The sequence below is a fragment of the Callorhinus ursinus genome, unplaced genomic scaffold (genome assembly GCF_003265705.2).
Source record: "Callorhinus ursinus isolate GAN/ISIS: 27379988/994484 unplaced genomic scaffold, GSC_fseal_2.0 scaffold59, whole genome shotgun sequence".
In the NCBI taxonomy this organism is placed as follows: Eukaryota; Metazoa; Chordata; class Mammalia; order Carnivora; family Otariidae; genus Callorhinus; species Callorhinus ursinus.
The window spans coordinates 4,787,375-4,802,646 of NW_027397121.1; the positions used below are offsets into that span (position 1 = coordinate 4,787,375).

The 15,272-nt window shown below is 42.4% G+C and overlaps 2 protein-coding genes and 1 long non-coding RNA gene across 7 annotated transcripts in view; 1 reads left to right on the plus strand and 2 right to left on the minus strand.

The window, feature by feature from the left end:
* Positions 1-12,491, minus strand: part of MAPK14 (mitogen-activated protein kinase 14) — a 73,074-nt gene extending 60,583 nt beyond the window's left edge. Inside the window, exon 1 of one of the 2 annotated variants that reach the window (XM_025862362.2) lies at positions 11,962-12,491. In XM_025862362.2, the coding sequence (XP_025718147.1) occupies positions 11,962-12,077 (116 nt within the window). In that variant the 5' untranslated portion in view covers positions 12,078-12,491. The remainder of the gene's footprint in view (positions 1-11,961) is intronic. The other variant, XM_025862361.2, reaches the window with a different exon arrangement.
* A 146-nt stretch (positions 12,492-12,637) lies between these two features.
* On the minus strand, positions 12,638-14,768 carry LOC141371189 (uncharacterized). Its single transcript, XR_012375944.1, has 3 exons — positions 14,644-14,768; positions 13,562-13,631; positions 12,638-12,940 (listed from the first exon to the last, which is right to left on the minus strand). It is a non-coding gene; the product is annotated as an uncharacterized lncRNA (long non-coding RNA).
* SLC26A8 (solute carrier family 26 member 8) overlaps positions 14,556-15,272 on the plus strand; it is a 91,495-nt gene continuing 90,778 nt past the window's right edge. For 2 of the 4 annotated variants that reach the window (XM_025862357.2, XM_073884975.1), the window contains exon 1: positions 14,665-14,966. In XM_025862357.2, coding sequence (XP_025718142.2) covers positions 14,792-14,966 — 175 coding nt within the window. In that variant the 5' untranslated portion in view covers positions 14,665-14,791. Of the gene's footprint in view, positions 14,993-15,272 lie in introns of all 4 variants that reach the window. The other 2 variants (XM_073884976.1, XM_025862355.2) reach the window with 2 other exon arrangements.

Below are 15,272 nucleotides of genomic sequence, written 5' to 3' on the forward strand. Positions count from 1 at the left end.
TTTGTGTTTGAAAATTTCAGTGACAAATGTTTTTGAAGTTATCATTAACTAGTTTTTAACTCCTTTCAAGCAAATATGAAATAAACTAATCCTATATTACACCGTAACTATTTATGATTACCGTCAATCAACTCTGCCTGCTGCTCCAATTAAAAGGCTTTTACAGTAATAGTGTTTATAGGCTTCATATCCAGAAAAGCACCCTATAAACATGCTATAAACATGACTACAGATGCATGTAACAGGCATTAGTGTGTCTTCACAATCTTTGGTTTGCTCAGTCTGTCACTCTCCATCTTATATGACATACACATATATTTTACAGTGACACTTAGTGTATTACTAAATAATAAATTACCCCCATGTTTGGTGGCTTCAACAAGATTCATTATCTCAGTTTCTGAGTCAGGAATTGGGGAGCAGGATAGTTGAGTGGTTCTGGCTCACAGTCTCTCAGGAGGGTGCAGTCCAGATACTGGCCTTCGCTACAGTCATCTGAAGGCCTGACCGAGGCTGGAAGATCCACTTCCAGGATGGCTGCCTCACATGGCTTTGGCAGGCCCCAGTTCTCCGTAATGTGGGCTTCTCTGTAAGGCTGCTTCAGTGTCTTCACAACAGAGCTGTTGGCTGTCCCTCAACAGAGGGCAGCTTTCCCCCCAGGGGGTATCTGACAATGTCTGAGTCATTTTTGGCTGTTACACCTGGAGTGTGTGTTGGGGGTGGTGGTGGTACTGGCATCTAGTGGGCAGAGGCCAGGGTTACTGCTAAACATCCTTCACAACAAAGAATTATCTGGTCCAAAATGTCAAGCTTAGGTTGAAAAACTGCTTTAGAGCAACTGATTTCAGAGAAACATTCAGAGAAAAAGCAAGATAGGGGCCACATATCTTTCATGACCTACCCTCAGAATTACACTCCATCATTACTACCACATTCCATATATTAGAGAAGTGAGTCAGTACCACCTTCACTGAAGGTGAGGATTACTAGCTCCACCTCTTTAAAGGAGAAGTATCAGATAACTTATGGTCATATTTTTAAATCATCACACTTAGCAACATGGTTTTGTTTTGTTTTTTTAAACAAAATTACTGGAATTTTCAAGATATTTCACTTACTTTTGGGAATACTACTTAAGAATCTTTTTACTCCTCTAGAAAAATCACCGGAATTTCATTTAACAAAGCTACTTTTGCTTCCCAGTGAATGGTCTCTCCAGCATTTTGATGACCTAATCTCAAAAAATTCTATTAAGCATAAACACATGCAGTCTGATACAGAGAAAAATAACTAGTAGTCAAAAGATTTGAGTTCTAGTTTTGGTTCTGGCACCTCCTAGCAGGTGATCTGGGGCAAAGCTTCTATAAGCCTGTTTCCAAATAAATAAAATGGGGCTGTCATCAGCTCTGCTTATCTCACAATGCTGTTTTGAGGCTCAAATAAGATAATTACGTGACAGTACTTTATGAACTATAAAAGGCAGGTGGTTTTAAAAGTTCTAAGTTGAAATAACATGCTATTATAAAATAGTTTCATGACCAGCTTCCAGCATGGGGTTTATCACATCGTAGATTCTCAATATATATTTTTAGATCTCTTACTCTCAAATTTGAGGCTGAGTAAACCTCTGAAATAACAGTAAAATAGGGAAGTTAAAATATAATTGAGGGACCAAATCCTTGATCATTTGTTACCAATGCTATGGATAACTAACATATAGTTTCTACAAGTTAAAATGTACATTATTCAGCAATTATTAGATAGGCTCTAAGACTACAATCAGCAACATAATGTAGCCAATAACTGAGACACTGAACTAAAAAAAAATAAACCCCTTTATTATTTGTTTCCAAATCCAAACTCGGAGGGAGAGCAGAAGCTATAGGAGATCTGTGTATCCTCAGAATCTAGCCCAGTGCCTGGAACATAATTCAAGATTAATAAATAAATACCAAAGCAGATAGTTCTTGACCTCAAGGAACAGAGAAATCTCATTGGAGTCAGAATAAACAGACGCTCACATAAACAAATCACTGAAGACTTTTAAAAGCAATACATTCGCTTCCTCTAATCCATTCTATACACTCCAGTTGGAGTTTTAAAACACTTTTCCTCAATACTTCACAACTCAAGAAACTTTAACAGCTTTCCATGGCCTAGCAAAATGCAATGCCTTAGCCCTACTCTAGACCTACTTCTTCATTTCTGGGGGTAGGATCCAAGCATCTGTATTTAAAAACTCCACACTGATTCTGAAGCACAACCAGAATGAGAACCACAATTGGGTTCAAGCTACCTGAGATATTCTTGCTGTCAGGCCAGTCCATCTCATAACTAATTCTCTTAGTTGTGTTTTCTCCTGTTCCCTAAAAAAATGTTCCTTTCCTCTTCTCCAAATACTACCCACCTTTCAAAATAACCTTCAAATCCTTTTCTTCCATGAAACCAGTCTAACTACTATAGCCCACAATGCTCCCACTTCTCTATACATCAATACCTTTTTATATATAGTTTATATATACAGTTCACTTATATTTTATGTCTATTTCTTTGTTTGTTTTAGTAGGCTCCATGCTCAGAATGGATCCCAGTACAGGGCTTGAACTCACAACCCTGAGATCAAAACCTGAGCTGAGATCAAGAGCTGGACACTTAACCAAATGAGCCACCCAAGTCTATTATGTCTATTTCTTTTAACACTGATGCGCATCTGGGCCGCCTGGGTGGCTCAGTTGGTTAAGCGACTGCCTTCGGCTCGGGTCATGATCCTGGAGTCCTGGGATCGAGTCCCACATCGGGCTCCCTGCTCAGCAGGGAGTCTGCTTCTCCCTCTGACCTTTCCCCCTCTCATGTGCTCTCTCTCTCTTTCTCTCAAATAATAAATAAAATTAAAAAAAAAACACTGATGCGCATTTAACACTGACAGATAACCAACAGATTTTCTTCACTACAGTAAATCTAACACATAAGCAAATACATATATACACACATTTCAAACTTTCAAAATCATGCTGCCTTAATAGCATTACAGAAAGTTACAGAAATCTTCAGGCAATTGGCTCGTTCCCTGATTGTAATTTTCATGACCATTGTCATTCATCAGTGCTAATGAAAGCTTTCTTCAAATATCACACCTCCACATCTCTAAAGCTGAATCATACAAGTTTGTAACATCAGTCTACTCCTAGGATCGTTGGTGCTACATCTGAGATCATCCTCAAACAATGTTAAGAAAAATAATCAAGGAAAAGCATGAAACATTACATCTCAATAGACTTGAAAACCAAAGGGTCAGATATTCTTGAGATAAGGTTTAGAAGTACAAATTTGGACACACAATGTACAAACAAAGCCATGTTGAGACTGTATCATATGATGAACTAAAAAAGAATATGCACACAGGGCGCCTGGGTGGCACACCTGGTTAAGTGTCTGATTCTTGGTTTTGGCTCAGGTAATGATTTCAGGGTCCTGGGATCGAGCCCTGCATCAGGCTCCGTGTTCCGCGTGGAGTCTGCTTGAGACTCTCTCTCTCCCTCTGCCCTCCCACTCATGCTGTCTCTCTTTAAAATAAATAAAATCTTAAAAAAAAGAAGAAGAAGAAAAAGAATATGCACAGCAAGTATAGTTTTTCTATCCTTCTGCTAGTGGAAGGTTCAAGCTATCCTACCTAGTTTTTCCTCAAGGCCAATCAACCCAAATATATAGGGTTATATAAGTAGTTCTCAACAAGGGTGATTTTGTCCCCAGGGGACATATGGCAATGTCTAGAGACATTTTTGGTTGTCACAACTGGGCGCTGCTAGCAAGCTGGGCATCTAGCAAGCAGGGTACAAGGATGCTGCTAAATACCCTACAATGCACATGATAGCCAGCCCCCCACAACAAAAAAATTATCCCACCCAAAATGTCAATAAGCTGACTAACCCTAGGTTATATTTGGAAATATAAACATAGCTTGATAGATGTTGATAATACTTACTGTTTTCTTAACTTGCTATTTTCCCCCTTTTGCTCCCTTTAGCATTGATATCATTTAACTTATTGAGATTGCTAATTTCATAGGTCATTCAAAGCATAAGGCACCTAGGACACTAAATTAGGGACAAAAAAATGAAGCAAGACAAACTTATAATGTCAAATGAGAAAATTACTAGAAGTTTATCAACATAAGATGCCAACATCAATATTTCACTTCAATTTAATACGTAAATTAGGGAGCTGAGGGAAATAACTAAGATTTTCCCAGCATTTGGTAGCCTGGAGAAGAAAACATAAATAGAAACTTATTATGCAAAAGTCTAAGTTCAAGAAGGCTCAAAGCTAGCTAAAGCCCTAGATGGATCTGACAGAAAAGGGAAAAAAAGAAATATCTCTTGGGGATATTAAGAATAAAGCAATTATTTCTGGAAATAAAGTTTTATCTACTACAAAGATGAGGAAATACAAGAAAGAATTCAATACACACTTGCATAAACCAGACACTTCAAGCTGAATGTCACAGGACAGACCAAGGACATGATTAAGGGCACTTAATTTGTAGGTGAAGAAGACTGTCACAGCAGAGACACCACCCCCAGGGGAAGTATAGGGCTGGGTTAAGGACCTAAAGGACCATTACCCTTACAGTCCCCTGCTTCCCCTAACACATAGCCTCCGTGAGCCCTGGGCAGATCAAAAGAAGAAGTTCTGACCTGTTGTGGGTACATGCTGATGTCATCACTTTCTAGATCTGAATCATCAGATGGAAAGGCTTCTCTGACACAGATTTCTAACACATATCCTTGCATAGAGTTGCCCTAGATATAAAAAGTGACCAGTATGTCACTAGAGTCAAGGGAGACAAAAGAATCTAAAAGAAAATTTCAAAGCATTAGAAACATAAAGGTAGATTTGAAATGTCAACTTAAGTGAAAGAATGCAGAAAAGAAAAGCTACTTCCAAAGCGATCTCTGAGGGAACAACGTAACAAGTCCCTTCTAGACTGATATTTTTGAAAGCAGTCACCCTTCCTGCTTTTTTTCTTTTTTTATTTTTATCAACATAACATCTAGTACAGTGCTTAATACAGACAATACTGAATTAATGAATTTAAGAAAACAAAGGGGACAACTGGTGTGCTTTTTGCCTTTTTTTTTTTTTTTTTGGCATGGTTGTGTTGTGATGCCTCCATTTGGGACCATAAGCTTGGAAAAGCAACCAATGCATACTTGTGGGTAGACTGACAGTAAGACACACATACTCACATACCTTCCTTCATGTCACAGGCACAGTGACAATACCACCAAGCCCTAGAGGTTTTGAGGGAAACAAGGAAATCTGTAACAACATCATTCAAAGTAACAGGAGCCAACGTGTTCAGGGTCTAAAGTTACTCAGACAGCAGCTAGACAAAACAAACATTTGTTCTATTAACCTTTTTGTTATGTTGCCATGGGAATCTGTGTTTAGGAACACTTATTTTCCCCAACTAGATGACAGAGCAGTAAAAAGGGGAGAGCTTCCATGAAAGAGGAGAGAAGCCTGTATATCTATAAAGGCAGGGAAGACAATAAACCCTATGGGTTTTTATAGGGTCACGTATGTGTAGAATTGTTCAACAATTGTTCAATAAGTAAGACTTATTCAAGTTAACAGAGAAGTCCTGGGGGCCTCACAGCCAAAACATTAGTAACAGGTAACAATAATCAGACCTCTATTAAAATTACTATAATGGGGGAAGGTAGAGGAATGTAAAGCAGATACAGGGCTAAATAAAACAAAATAAATGAGATCTTAAATGAAGGTAAAAATGTCTTTTAAAATATGACCCAATTGTAAGAAAAAACCTAGAAGCCCAAAGAAGTTAGAAAACAGTCAACCTGCCAGCAGGCTAATCTTTTGTCAGCAGAAGTCTAGAGCTAATCTCTTTGCTCCCTTCCTTTTGGCAACAGAAACCTGAAAAAGTGAAGTAAGCCCATGTTATTTAAAGAGCTGGACTGGAATACCCTGAATTTCTAGGGCCCAACAGAAGTTCTGGCTCTGGCACTCTGGAATGAGAGTTGTGCACATGGGTTGGGGTTGTGCACCAATTCATCAGACTCCCCCATTCTACACTAAACTACAATTAGCACCTCTAATGGGTAGGGAATAGAAATGAAAAAATAGAGACCCCAGAGCAGAGTGATCTGTTAAAACATAAATTAGATCATGTCTCTCCTCTGGTCATAACCGTCCACGGCCTCCCCTCTTGTGCAGAGTAAAAGGCACAGTTCTTATAAAGGCAAGCAAGACCCTTCATGATCCCTGCACATCCGCAGCTCCTCCACCCTCTTCTACTACTTTTGGCCCCTGGATCAGTCAGTGCTAGCCAGACTGGTTTCCCAGCTATTCTGGAGAAAGAGGCCTTTGCAGCTCCTGATCCCTCAGCCTGGAATGTTCTTCCCTCCCCACCCAAGTCCAGCCATGTTCTACATCACCTCCTGCAGGTCTTTGTTCAGCTGTCACTTCATCACTGAGGCCTACCATGACTACCCTGCTTAAAAGGGCAGCACAGCCATCCCAGTATTCCCTCTCCTTTCCTTGCTTCATTTTCCCCATAGCACCAACCACCTGACATACTATAAATTTTATTTATTATCTATTTCTACTTTCATCCCCCTTAGAATATAGTTTCTTATGGGCAGAAATTTTTGTCTGTTCATACTCCGTCTCCAACACCTGAAGAATGACTCATACATAGTAGGTGCTCCAAGTATCAGTATAACACACAGTCCTGTCCTCAATGACACTGGCATGAACCCATCTTTCTCTCCCTTTGCTTCCACAATCCTACAATACTCCAAAGTTCAGACAGCCGTTTGTCCAAAACCAAAATGAGGGCCGTCCCAGACTGCTCTCTTTTCTGTACTCCTTCTCCCCTGACCTTCAGCCTAGGCGCCAAGACGTCAGAATTCAGGACCTATTTGTCAAAAGTGCAGAATTTACAGACCATTTTCCTCTTTTCTGGAATAAATTCTTAACAGGCTGAAATGCTGGAAAACTGGTTCATTTTATAAATCTTTAACACACATGCACTTAATTCACAGAAACCCTGCGCAAAGTCAAACCTCCTATACTGAAAGCTTTATTTACACAAAAACATTTCAAGTTTAAAGAGTTTGTTGTTGTTGTTGTTTTTGTCCTGAAGACATATGTGCATGACTTCCAAGTACATGGTGACCGTGAGATAAAATCTCTAGGTTCCCTAAGTCAGGGAAACCCACTTTACAATGAAGTTTTTATTGAGTATTACAGTAATGATACCTCTTGGATAAGAACAAATCAATACTAAATTTCACAGTAAAGAGCCAAAATCTAATGAATTTTCAAAGGCCCAGAGAGGCAGTTTTTTCTATTAATATCCTATACTTACATAACACAAACATGTACAGATAGTCCCAACTTTACAAAATGTACACTGAAAAATTTCAAACCAACAGGATTCATAAATTCAGGAATTAAATATTTGCACTGCCTAATAATTACTTGGGGGAAAAATCTGATCTGGGCAATGAGTTCATTTTTTGGTCTATCAATTCTCAGGAAGAGGTGTGACTTTAACCTTTAACAAGTCACTACCCCACAGATTAGCTAGGCAATGACACTGGTGGGATTGGTTCTGTACAGTCACAGCTCTACTGCAAGTAACCCAGCAACCCCTTTCTTCACAAAAAGGATAAGTACAAACAGCACAAAAGAAGGTACTATCACACAAACTCAGCAGCCTATATGTAAAGCCTTCTAAAGTGTTGAAACCCCAGAACCAAATCCAAAGTACCACTAAGTAAGCCATTCCTTCAGTGAATGAGTACAGTTCTTCATCTACATAACTGGGTTAATAACAGAGAACCAGAGAAGACTGAATGATGATGCTTCCAATGAAAATACTTTATAGTGTAAAATCCCATAAAAATGCCAATTTATACTAAAATGAGAGTGATCTAGCCCAGTGAATTCTTCTACCTTTGAATCCAAAGCTTCAGGGGCTCAGCGCCATCTGTACTGTTGCCCATGAAAGGCAAAGTCAACACACAGATCATCTCTAAAGCTGAGTTAGAGGGAAATCAAAAACAGAGTACTCTTCAGTATCAAGAAATTAAACTGGCAGAACTGAAAAGCCAGAGGTTCAGAATACCCTTATTTTTAAATGTGAGCCAGTAGAAAAGCATCAAGAAAATAATGGGATTTGATAAATAAAATATAACTTTATAACAAATTTGACTGAATTCTTTTTTAAAAGTCTTTATATATCAATAATATAAATATTTGCCATTATCTTTAAATATTTATTTGTTGGTACTGGTGACATGCAGCCAATTACCTTGCTTTGGTTACAAAGAAAAGCAAATGGGAAGAAAGATCAGTATGGGTCTATTATTGCCACTGGAAAAATAAAGGGCAAGCCCTCTTACTGATCAGGAGTCAAGAAAGTCATCTTTGCATAGTCACCAATGATGTATTTTCATTTATCTGTGCCCTGGCTCATCCTAAAAGAAAAAAAAAAAGACTTAAAACAGTGAATGGCTATTAACACTAAAACTTACCTTTGTTTATTTGTTATATTTATGTACATAGTCTTATTCCACAAAGCTTTTAGGAAGCTAGATTTGATTTCTTAGTAAATTTTGCCATCCTTTTACTAAAAATCTTGTATATGCTTTATATACTGATGATAAATATAAACTACACAGCAAAATGCCTAGAACATAGTAAAGCAATCCATAAAATATAGTTATTATTCGCATTAGGCTATAAGCTCAACAAGGGAATGGATTATCTTCACTCTGTCTTGCTCAGCGCTCTAGCTCATGAAACCTAGCCCGTTATCTAGTCCATAGTCAGTACTCAATATTGTTGAATAAACAAATAACTATGACTTCAGAGTAATTCTCAACTCTCACCTCTTTTATGGCTACCAGGGCCCCACCTCCTCTAATCAACAGCAAGGGTCTGGAAAAACCATACCCAGAGGAAAGGCATTTAAGTTCCTGTTTATATTTCCTTAAACTCACCACAAAGAGTCCCCCCTTCTGTCCCCAAACTAAAAAAAAAATCAATGCTTTGCAACAAAGTATTCTTAAACAATTTTGCTTCATTTCCCCTCACAGACAATGCGCAAAGTTCCTTGAAACTGCAAGACATTTAGTTCCCTTTAGCCCTTACAAAGGAAAAGCATATTTATAAAACCTTATCAATTCTCAATTTCTAGTCTGATTCCTTGATCTTGGATTCACAGTTGGTTATCATACAGGCTGCTACTTGCTTTTTTACCAGATACTTAGCACAAATTAAAATAACGAAAATAGGCTTAATATAAAAAAATTTTTAAGTCATACATCAAAGTATATCACACTTTGGAACAATCAAATTAGGAAACTGACACCTATTTCAGTGAGGTTGTATTCCTTAAAATACTTTCAGAGATTCTTTTTTGGAACAGACTTCAGATCCAGTTCTGCAAGTCACACAAGAAATTCAGTCATTACTTTATAGTTACAACTCCTATTTGACCTAAAACAGTATGACCAACCTGAATGCCTAACCTTTTTCACCAGACTTGAGTACAAAGTCTCTAAATTATTTGAATTCAGTTTGATTGTGTTATTCCCTAAAAACAAATCTGTTCTCAAAGGATGATGGTAGTGAAAAATAACACGGGCTCCAGAATGGATACTAAGAGAAATTTAAAAAATAAAGTTTTCTGCAACACCCAAAAAACTGCTTATTGAAAGAACAAATAATTCTGAATGAGATACCACTTACTTGTAAATCTAAATTCTGATATTTTCAATCCAAAATCAGTTACATTTGTTTACAGTCAATTGTCACATAATATCAGATGTACTTTCCTCCACCAATATACCAAAGGTTACACTTTAAATCCCTTAGTAAAATTACTACTAAAAAAAGGCGGGGGAACAAACTCTGCCCCTCTGTAAAGACACATAGGAAACTTAACAATGGTTGTCTCTGAGGAAAGGAACAGCAAGGTTGGAGAACAAGGAAAGGATACCTTTCATTAAATATCCTTGAGCCTTTTGAATTTTATACAATGTGAACATATTACCTACTTTTAAAAATCTGTTTAGCAAAATTACCTCCAAGTGTCAGATGCTGCTGGCTTCTGTAAGCCAGAAAAGTATAGAACTAAAGAAATGTAAAGGTCATTTTTATGACACTTCACTGTAAATCTGAATCTTCAGTTCCAGTGCAGAGTTATCCATACCAACAGTAGGAAAACCTTGCAAGCAGTTCTTTTCAAGTTCACTAAACTCCCCATAGTTGAGCTATTCTGCTGTATCATTTAAGTTTAAATATCACTGGAAACAAAAATTTGGTACTACAAAAATTAATGTCAACCGAAGAATGAAAAATAGAGGTAAAAGAGTAAGCTATTAAAGGAACAATGATCCAAATAAATCTTTGAAAATTTGCAAATCAATCACACACACACACACACATATATACAATAAAATGTTGCAAATTCCCTTAAGACGTAAACTCCCGTGTTATAAAAATGGGGAAAAGATGTCAAGCATGGGGCCATCAGCAACATTAACTCAGGCAGCTTGAACTAGAAAATGCAATATGATCTGTTGCTTGACACAATTGCACAATCTCAATTACCCAGAAGATTCTACCAAACAGGAAATTCATGATGTGACTTTCAGAAACACAGGAATTATAAAGATTAACACATCCACAAGTCTGGAATTTGTTCCAAAACAAAAAATAATTTTATAGAGCCCTTTTCAAACGATGCATGCACATGAATACATGAATTAGTTTCAAATCAGCAGCTCTTAAGCTACAGTAAATCTAAAATATACTGTGTAATACCTAAATTAGTAAAATATTTCAGATCCAGAAATTTTATGGTATCAATTTAATTTAAAACACACAGAGTTAAAGGTGAGAAGGGTCTCTTCCTTCCTTTGCTATATACTCCAAATCTTTATGAAAACCACCGCGTACCTCAGTCTACAAATGTAGGTAAGTTCCCTGCAAACTCTTTAAGGGACTTCAAAAACACCATATTCACAAGATGTACTGCAATTAAAAAAATATTTACAATACCTCACAGCATGGTTAATAACTTTTTGATCTTGAGCGAGTCCAACGGATCTGAATCTCACTCGCTCCAAATGAGAAAACTGTTTTGCCAAACAATACTTAAATGAGCAGTGGTATGTGACTAATCAGTGAGGCCGCCAGTTTCTCAAGCTGCAGTGTTCTTGCAGGCACTACCACCCACCCCCACTCTGCGAAAAGGAAATACGCTTTCAACCGAATCGGAAACACACCACTCAAGCTGGCACTATGCTGGCCGAGATAAAGTCGGTATTTTAGGTTCTACGGGTCTCTGCTAATGCAAGTGCGAATTCAAAACGAATGCTCCTCACAATGATATTTCGAAAGAGGTTTGCAAAAAAGCCCGGACAGACGCCCTTCGTCGTCAGTTTCGTTCGGACAACCGCAGTCTCCTGGTCGAGCTTTGCCCTTCTGCTTCTCCCTGCAGCTCCCAGGGCTTGTCTGCTTTGAGGGCAGGCTTCGGCGGCCAAAGCGGGCGCACCTCCGGAGAGGATCTTTCTGCTCGATGCTGGCAGGGACACCCCCGAAGAGACACCCCCGCCTCCGTGGCAGCCCCCGGAGCAGCAACCCTCCAAGAAGGGCTCGCGCAGGGTGCAAGCCAGGGCCGAGCCCCAGCATCACAGAACGTGGACCTGCATCCTGCACACAGCTGACCACCCTACCTCGGGGTGCAGAGTGAGGGGTGCAAGGGGTACAGGGAGTGCAGGACAGGGGTCGAAGGGGCAGCGATGCCCTCCCCCAAGGAAAATTCCTGCCGCTTGGTGCATCGCTGAGCTGTGGGGGCAGGCCTGGCTCTAGAGTATTAAGGGCCACCCAGCCCACCGCTGACCCAAGCCCGGTGACACTCACCACACGGAGCCATAGGCACCGGAGCCCACCGGGGACAGATTCTGGTAACGCTCGGGCACCTCCCAGATTGTCTTGTTCAGCTCCTGCCGGTAGAACGTGGGCCTCTCCTGAGACATCTTCCAGCGGCGGCCGCGGGGCTAGGAGGTGGCCCTGAGGGGCCCCGCCTGAGCCCGCACCCGCTCCCCGGCCCTCGTCGCCCGCCCGGCCCGGCGGGGGCCCGCAGCTGGCAGTCGGCGCAGGTGCCGCAGACGCGACCCCGCCGACTCCCGCGCGCGCGGCCCCTGTCAGCCGCAGCTGCTGGACGCGCCTCAGCGACGGGGGCGAACCCGGCTAAGGGCAAGGGCACGCTCCGGGGCTCAGGGCTGCGCCCACCACGCTCTCCCTGCACCCTCTCCTCGACCAGGCCGACTCTGGGCTGCGCCGAGGGACTACGGCTCCAGCTGCAGCGCCCGCTGAGGTTCCAGTGGTCGCCGTTCCAGAGCCAGCGAACAGGAGCCTCTTGCCGTACTCTCGCGAGAACCGCTCCCGGGACTCTCCGCGAGCCGAGATTTTACCCAATATGGAACCTGCCCACGGGAGGGGGTTGACGACGGGAGAGGATGGGAGGAGCACTTCTCGCGAGAAAAGAGCAACAGCTGGAGACCAGAGGCAGGAACGCTCAGGGACTGTTCTTAAGGGCGCGAAGGCGGACCCGGGAAGGAAGGGATAAGGTGGCAACGTATGCCGCGTGCGCCGCTCCGTGGTCGGCGGGGCAAATGCCTGCCTCCACGGTGGAAAGCGACAGTGACTAATAGGGTGTCGGGAAAAGAGCCAAAAGTTCTTTGAACTGCCCGTAGTCACCAGCAGCCGAGCATCTGCTCAGCGGAACCCCCAATTTCCAAGATATACTTACATTAAAAAAAGGAAGGTTCTGGCCAGAAAGCTGTTGTATTCCATCTGCTCAAGGACATATGGCTTAATCTTCGGATTGTGACGAACTCTACCCCAAAAGCAAATATTAGCTCTGCATTGAGCCTGAGGTTTTCCATCCAAACTCTCCTAGCGGTTCTTAAACTTTTATGTGCAGAAGAATCACTTTGGGCGTTTAAAAATGACAAGTCCCAGGACCCACAGGGCGTCTAAGTGGATAGGTCCGTGACAGGCACCAAGAATGCGCATTTTTACAATATGCCCCAGGTAGTTCTGATTCAGGAGAGTCTCCGGTATCTCCCTTTGACAAGGATTTTTGAAAACATTACTCTGAGGGTTTGAAACTGAATCCTGCTGTGAAGCTTCCAGTGAAGACGATTTTAGGCATTTGATTCATGCCTCTCAGATTAAGGAGAGCAAGGCAGAGAGTGGTCCTCTGGCAGTGCCGCCTTAGGCAAGTCAATTGACCTTTCTTAGACCCTCGTTCTAGTTTCTGCAAAAATAATTCCTGCCTTACATTCCCACCTAATAGGGTCATTTGTAAAGCCGAACAAGATAATAAGTGTGAATGGGCAAGATATTATAACCCCATACCTACCCCCACTGTTACCAATGTATTCCTTTGTTAAAGCTTGTCACAATCTCTCTTAGAAGTAACTGGGTCCAAGCCAGGACACTTCTCAATACTTACCATGATTATTCTCTTTGGTGTTATGCATCCCCTGGATTTTGCCTATCTTGTCCCAGCATCTAGCAAGTGCCTGGAACATAATAGGTACCCCATAAATATTTATTGGACAAATTATGTAATGACCATGATCTCAATTTAGAAGGTGGTGCAGGATCCTCAGTTCTCCTCAAGGAAAAACAAAAACAAAAACCAGAATCATGGGTGATTCATGGAAAGCTTTTCTTGGGGGATTCAGTGCGGCTTAGCCTGGATTCTCTCCCCGATGAAGACATGCTGCTTGAAAATGTTCCAAGCCCACCTGCGGGTTAGGGAACTTTCCAAGAAGTAATGAAGGTTCAAGGAGAAAGTGAGAGCAAAAATGTGACTGTGAAGAAATGGCGGGTAGGAGTGGGGAATCAAGGTGATGAGTGGATGGATACAAGGGAGGAAACTCAGGAGTAGGAATCCTAAGGATTTCATATAATATCCAAAAAATTGGGATAGTGAGGTGAGGGTGAGAGTGACTGAAAGGGCAAAGATGAAGTAAGCAGTACATTCAGTCACTCATTCAACAAGTATGTATTGAATGCCTAGTCAGTGCCAGGCACTTCTGATTAAAGTCATTCAAAAAACACAGTTGCTGCCTACATGGGGTTTACAATTTATTGAGCACTTACTATACCCACCATATTGTTTAGGCACTGATAATATAGCAGTTAATGAGAGATAAAAATCCTGCCTTACGGGATGACAATCTACAAAAAGGAAGGAATAGGTAAAGTGAATGTGTTAGACATTAATACAGTAATTGAGCAAGTGTAAAACTGCAACTGGGCCAAGCAGGACTACAGGGCGTAGTTAGAGACAGTGACAGGGACTGAGTCAACTTCAGAAGGTTAAAGGGCGGGGCGTTGGGGGGAGCCCAGCAAGAGACCTGGGCAGGAGAGTGTCCTTCAGTGGGAGGAGCCAGTCTTGCGGGGGGGGGGGGGGGGGGGGGGGGGGGGGGAAGAGCTAAGGCTGGAGACCTGAGTGACCTTCTAGCCTCCAGTTTCCTCCTGCGTCTTCTGACCTGAGAAGGTCATAGGGTGACTTAAGTGAATTACTGTGTGTGAAGTGCAGCGCACGAGGCCTGGCATCAAGAAGGCCCCCAGTCAAGAGCAGTCAAACCCCAAAGCAAGTGGAGGCCCAGATGGCACAGGCGAAGGGGCTTCCCCGGCTCGGGTACCCCCCCCCCTCCCTGGCTCCCCACCAATGCTGCCCCTGTTGCCGTTCCTCGCCCCAACTCCCGTCCACCGCCCGCCAGAACGCCCGCGGGTTCGGCCGCAACGGCTCGGGAACGGCCGGCGTCCGCGTCTACAGCGCCGCCAGCCGGGCGGGAGCTGCGTCCGACCCCAGCGCCCGCACTCGCGCTCCCGCAGGGAACCAGGTGGAGCCGCGGCCGGGAACAGCCAGGTGCCGGGGGGCCGCAGGTTTGAGCCGGACGCGGGCGTCCGGGTGCGGGGCACCAGCTCCTGGTTACCCTTCGAAGTCCCCGGGTGGGGGCTGCGTCCGTCACCCGCAGGGCCAGGCGCGTCGCGGGGCGCTCAGTGTTTGTGAAATGAATGAATGCCGGTAGTCCCCGAGAGCTTCTCTCTCAGAGGCGTCGTCTCTACTTATGAAAGGCCGCAGAACCGCAACGCAAGGGCTAGAGGCAATGCGTGCGATTTGCAACCGAATCCTTGCAGGCTCGTTA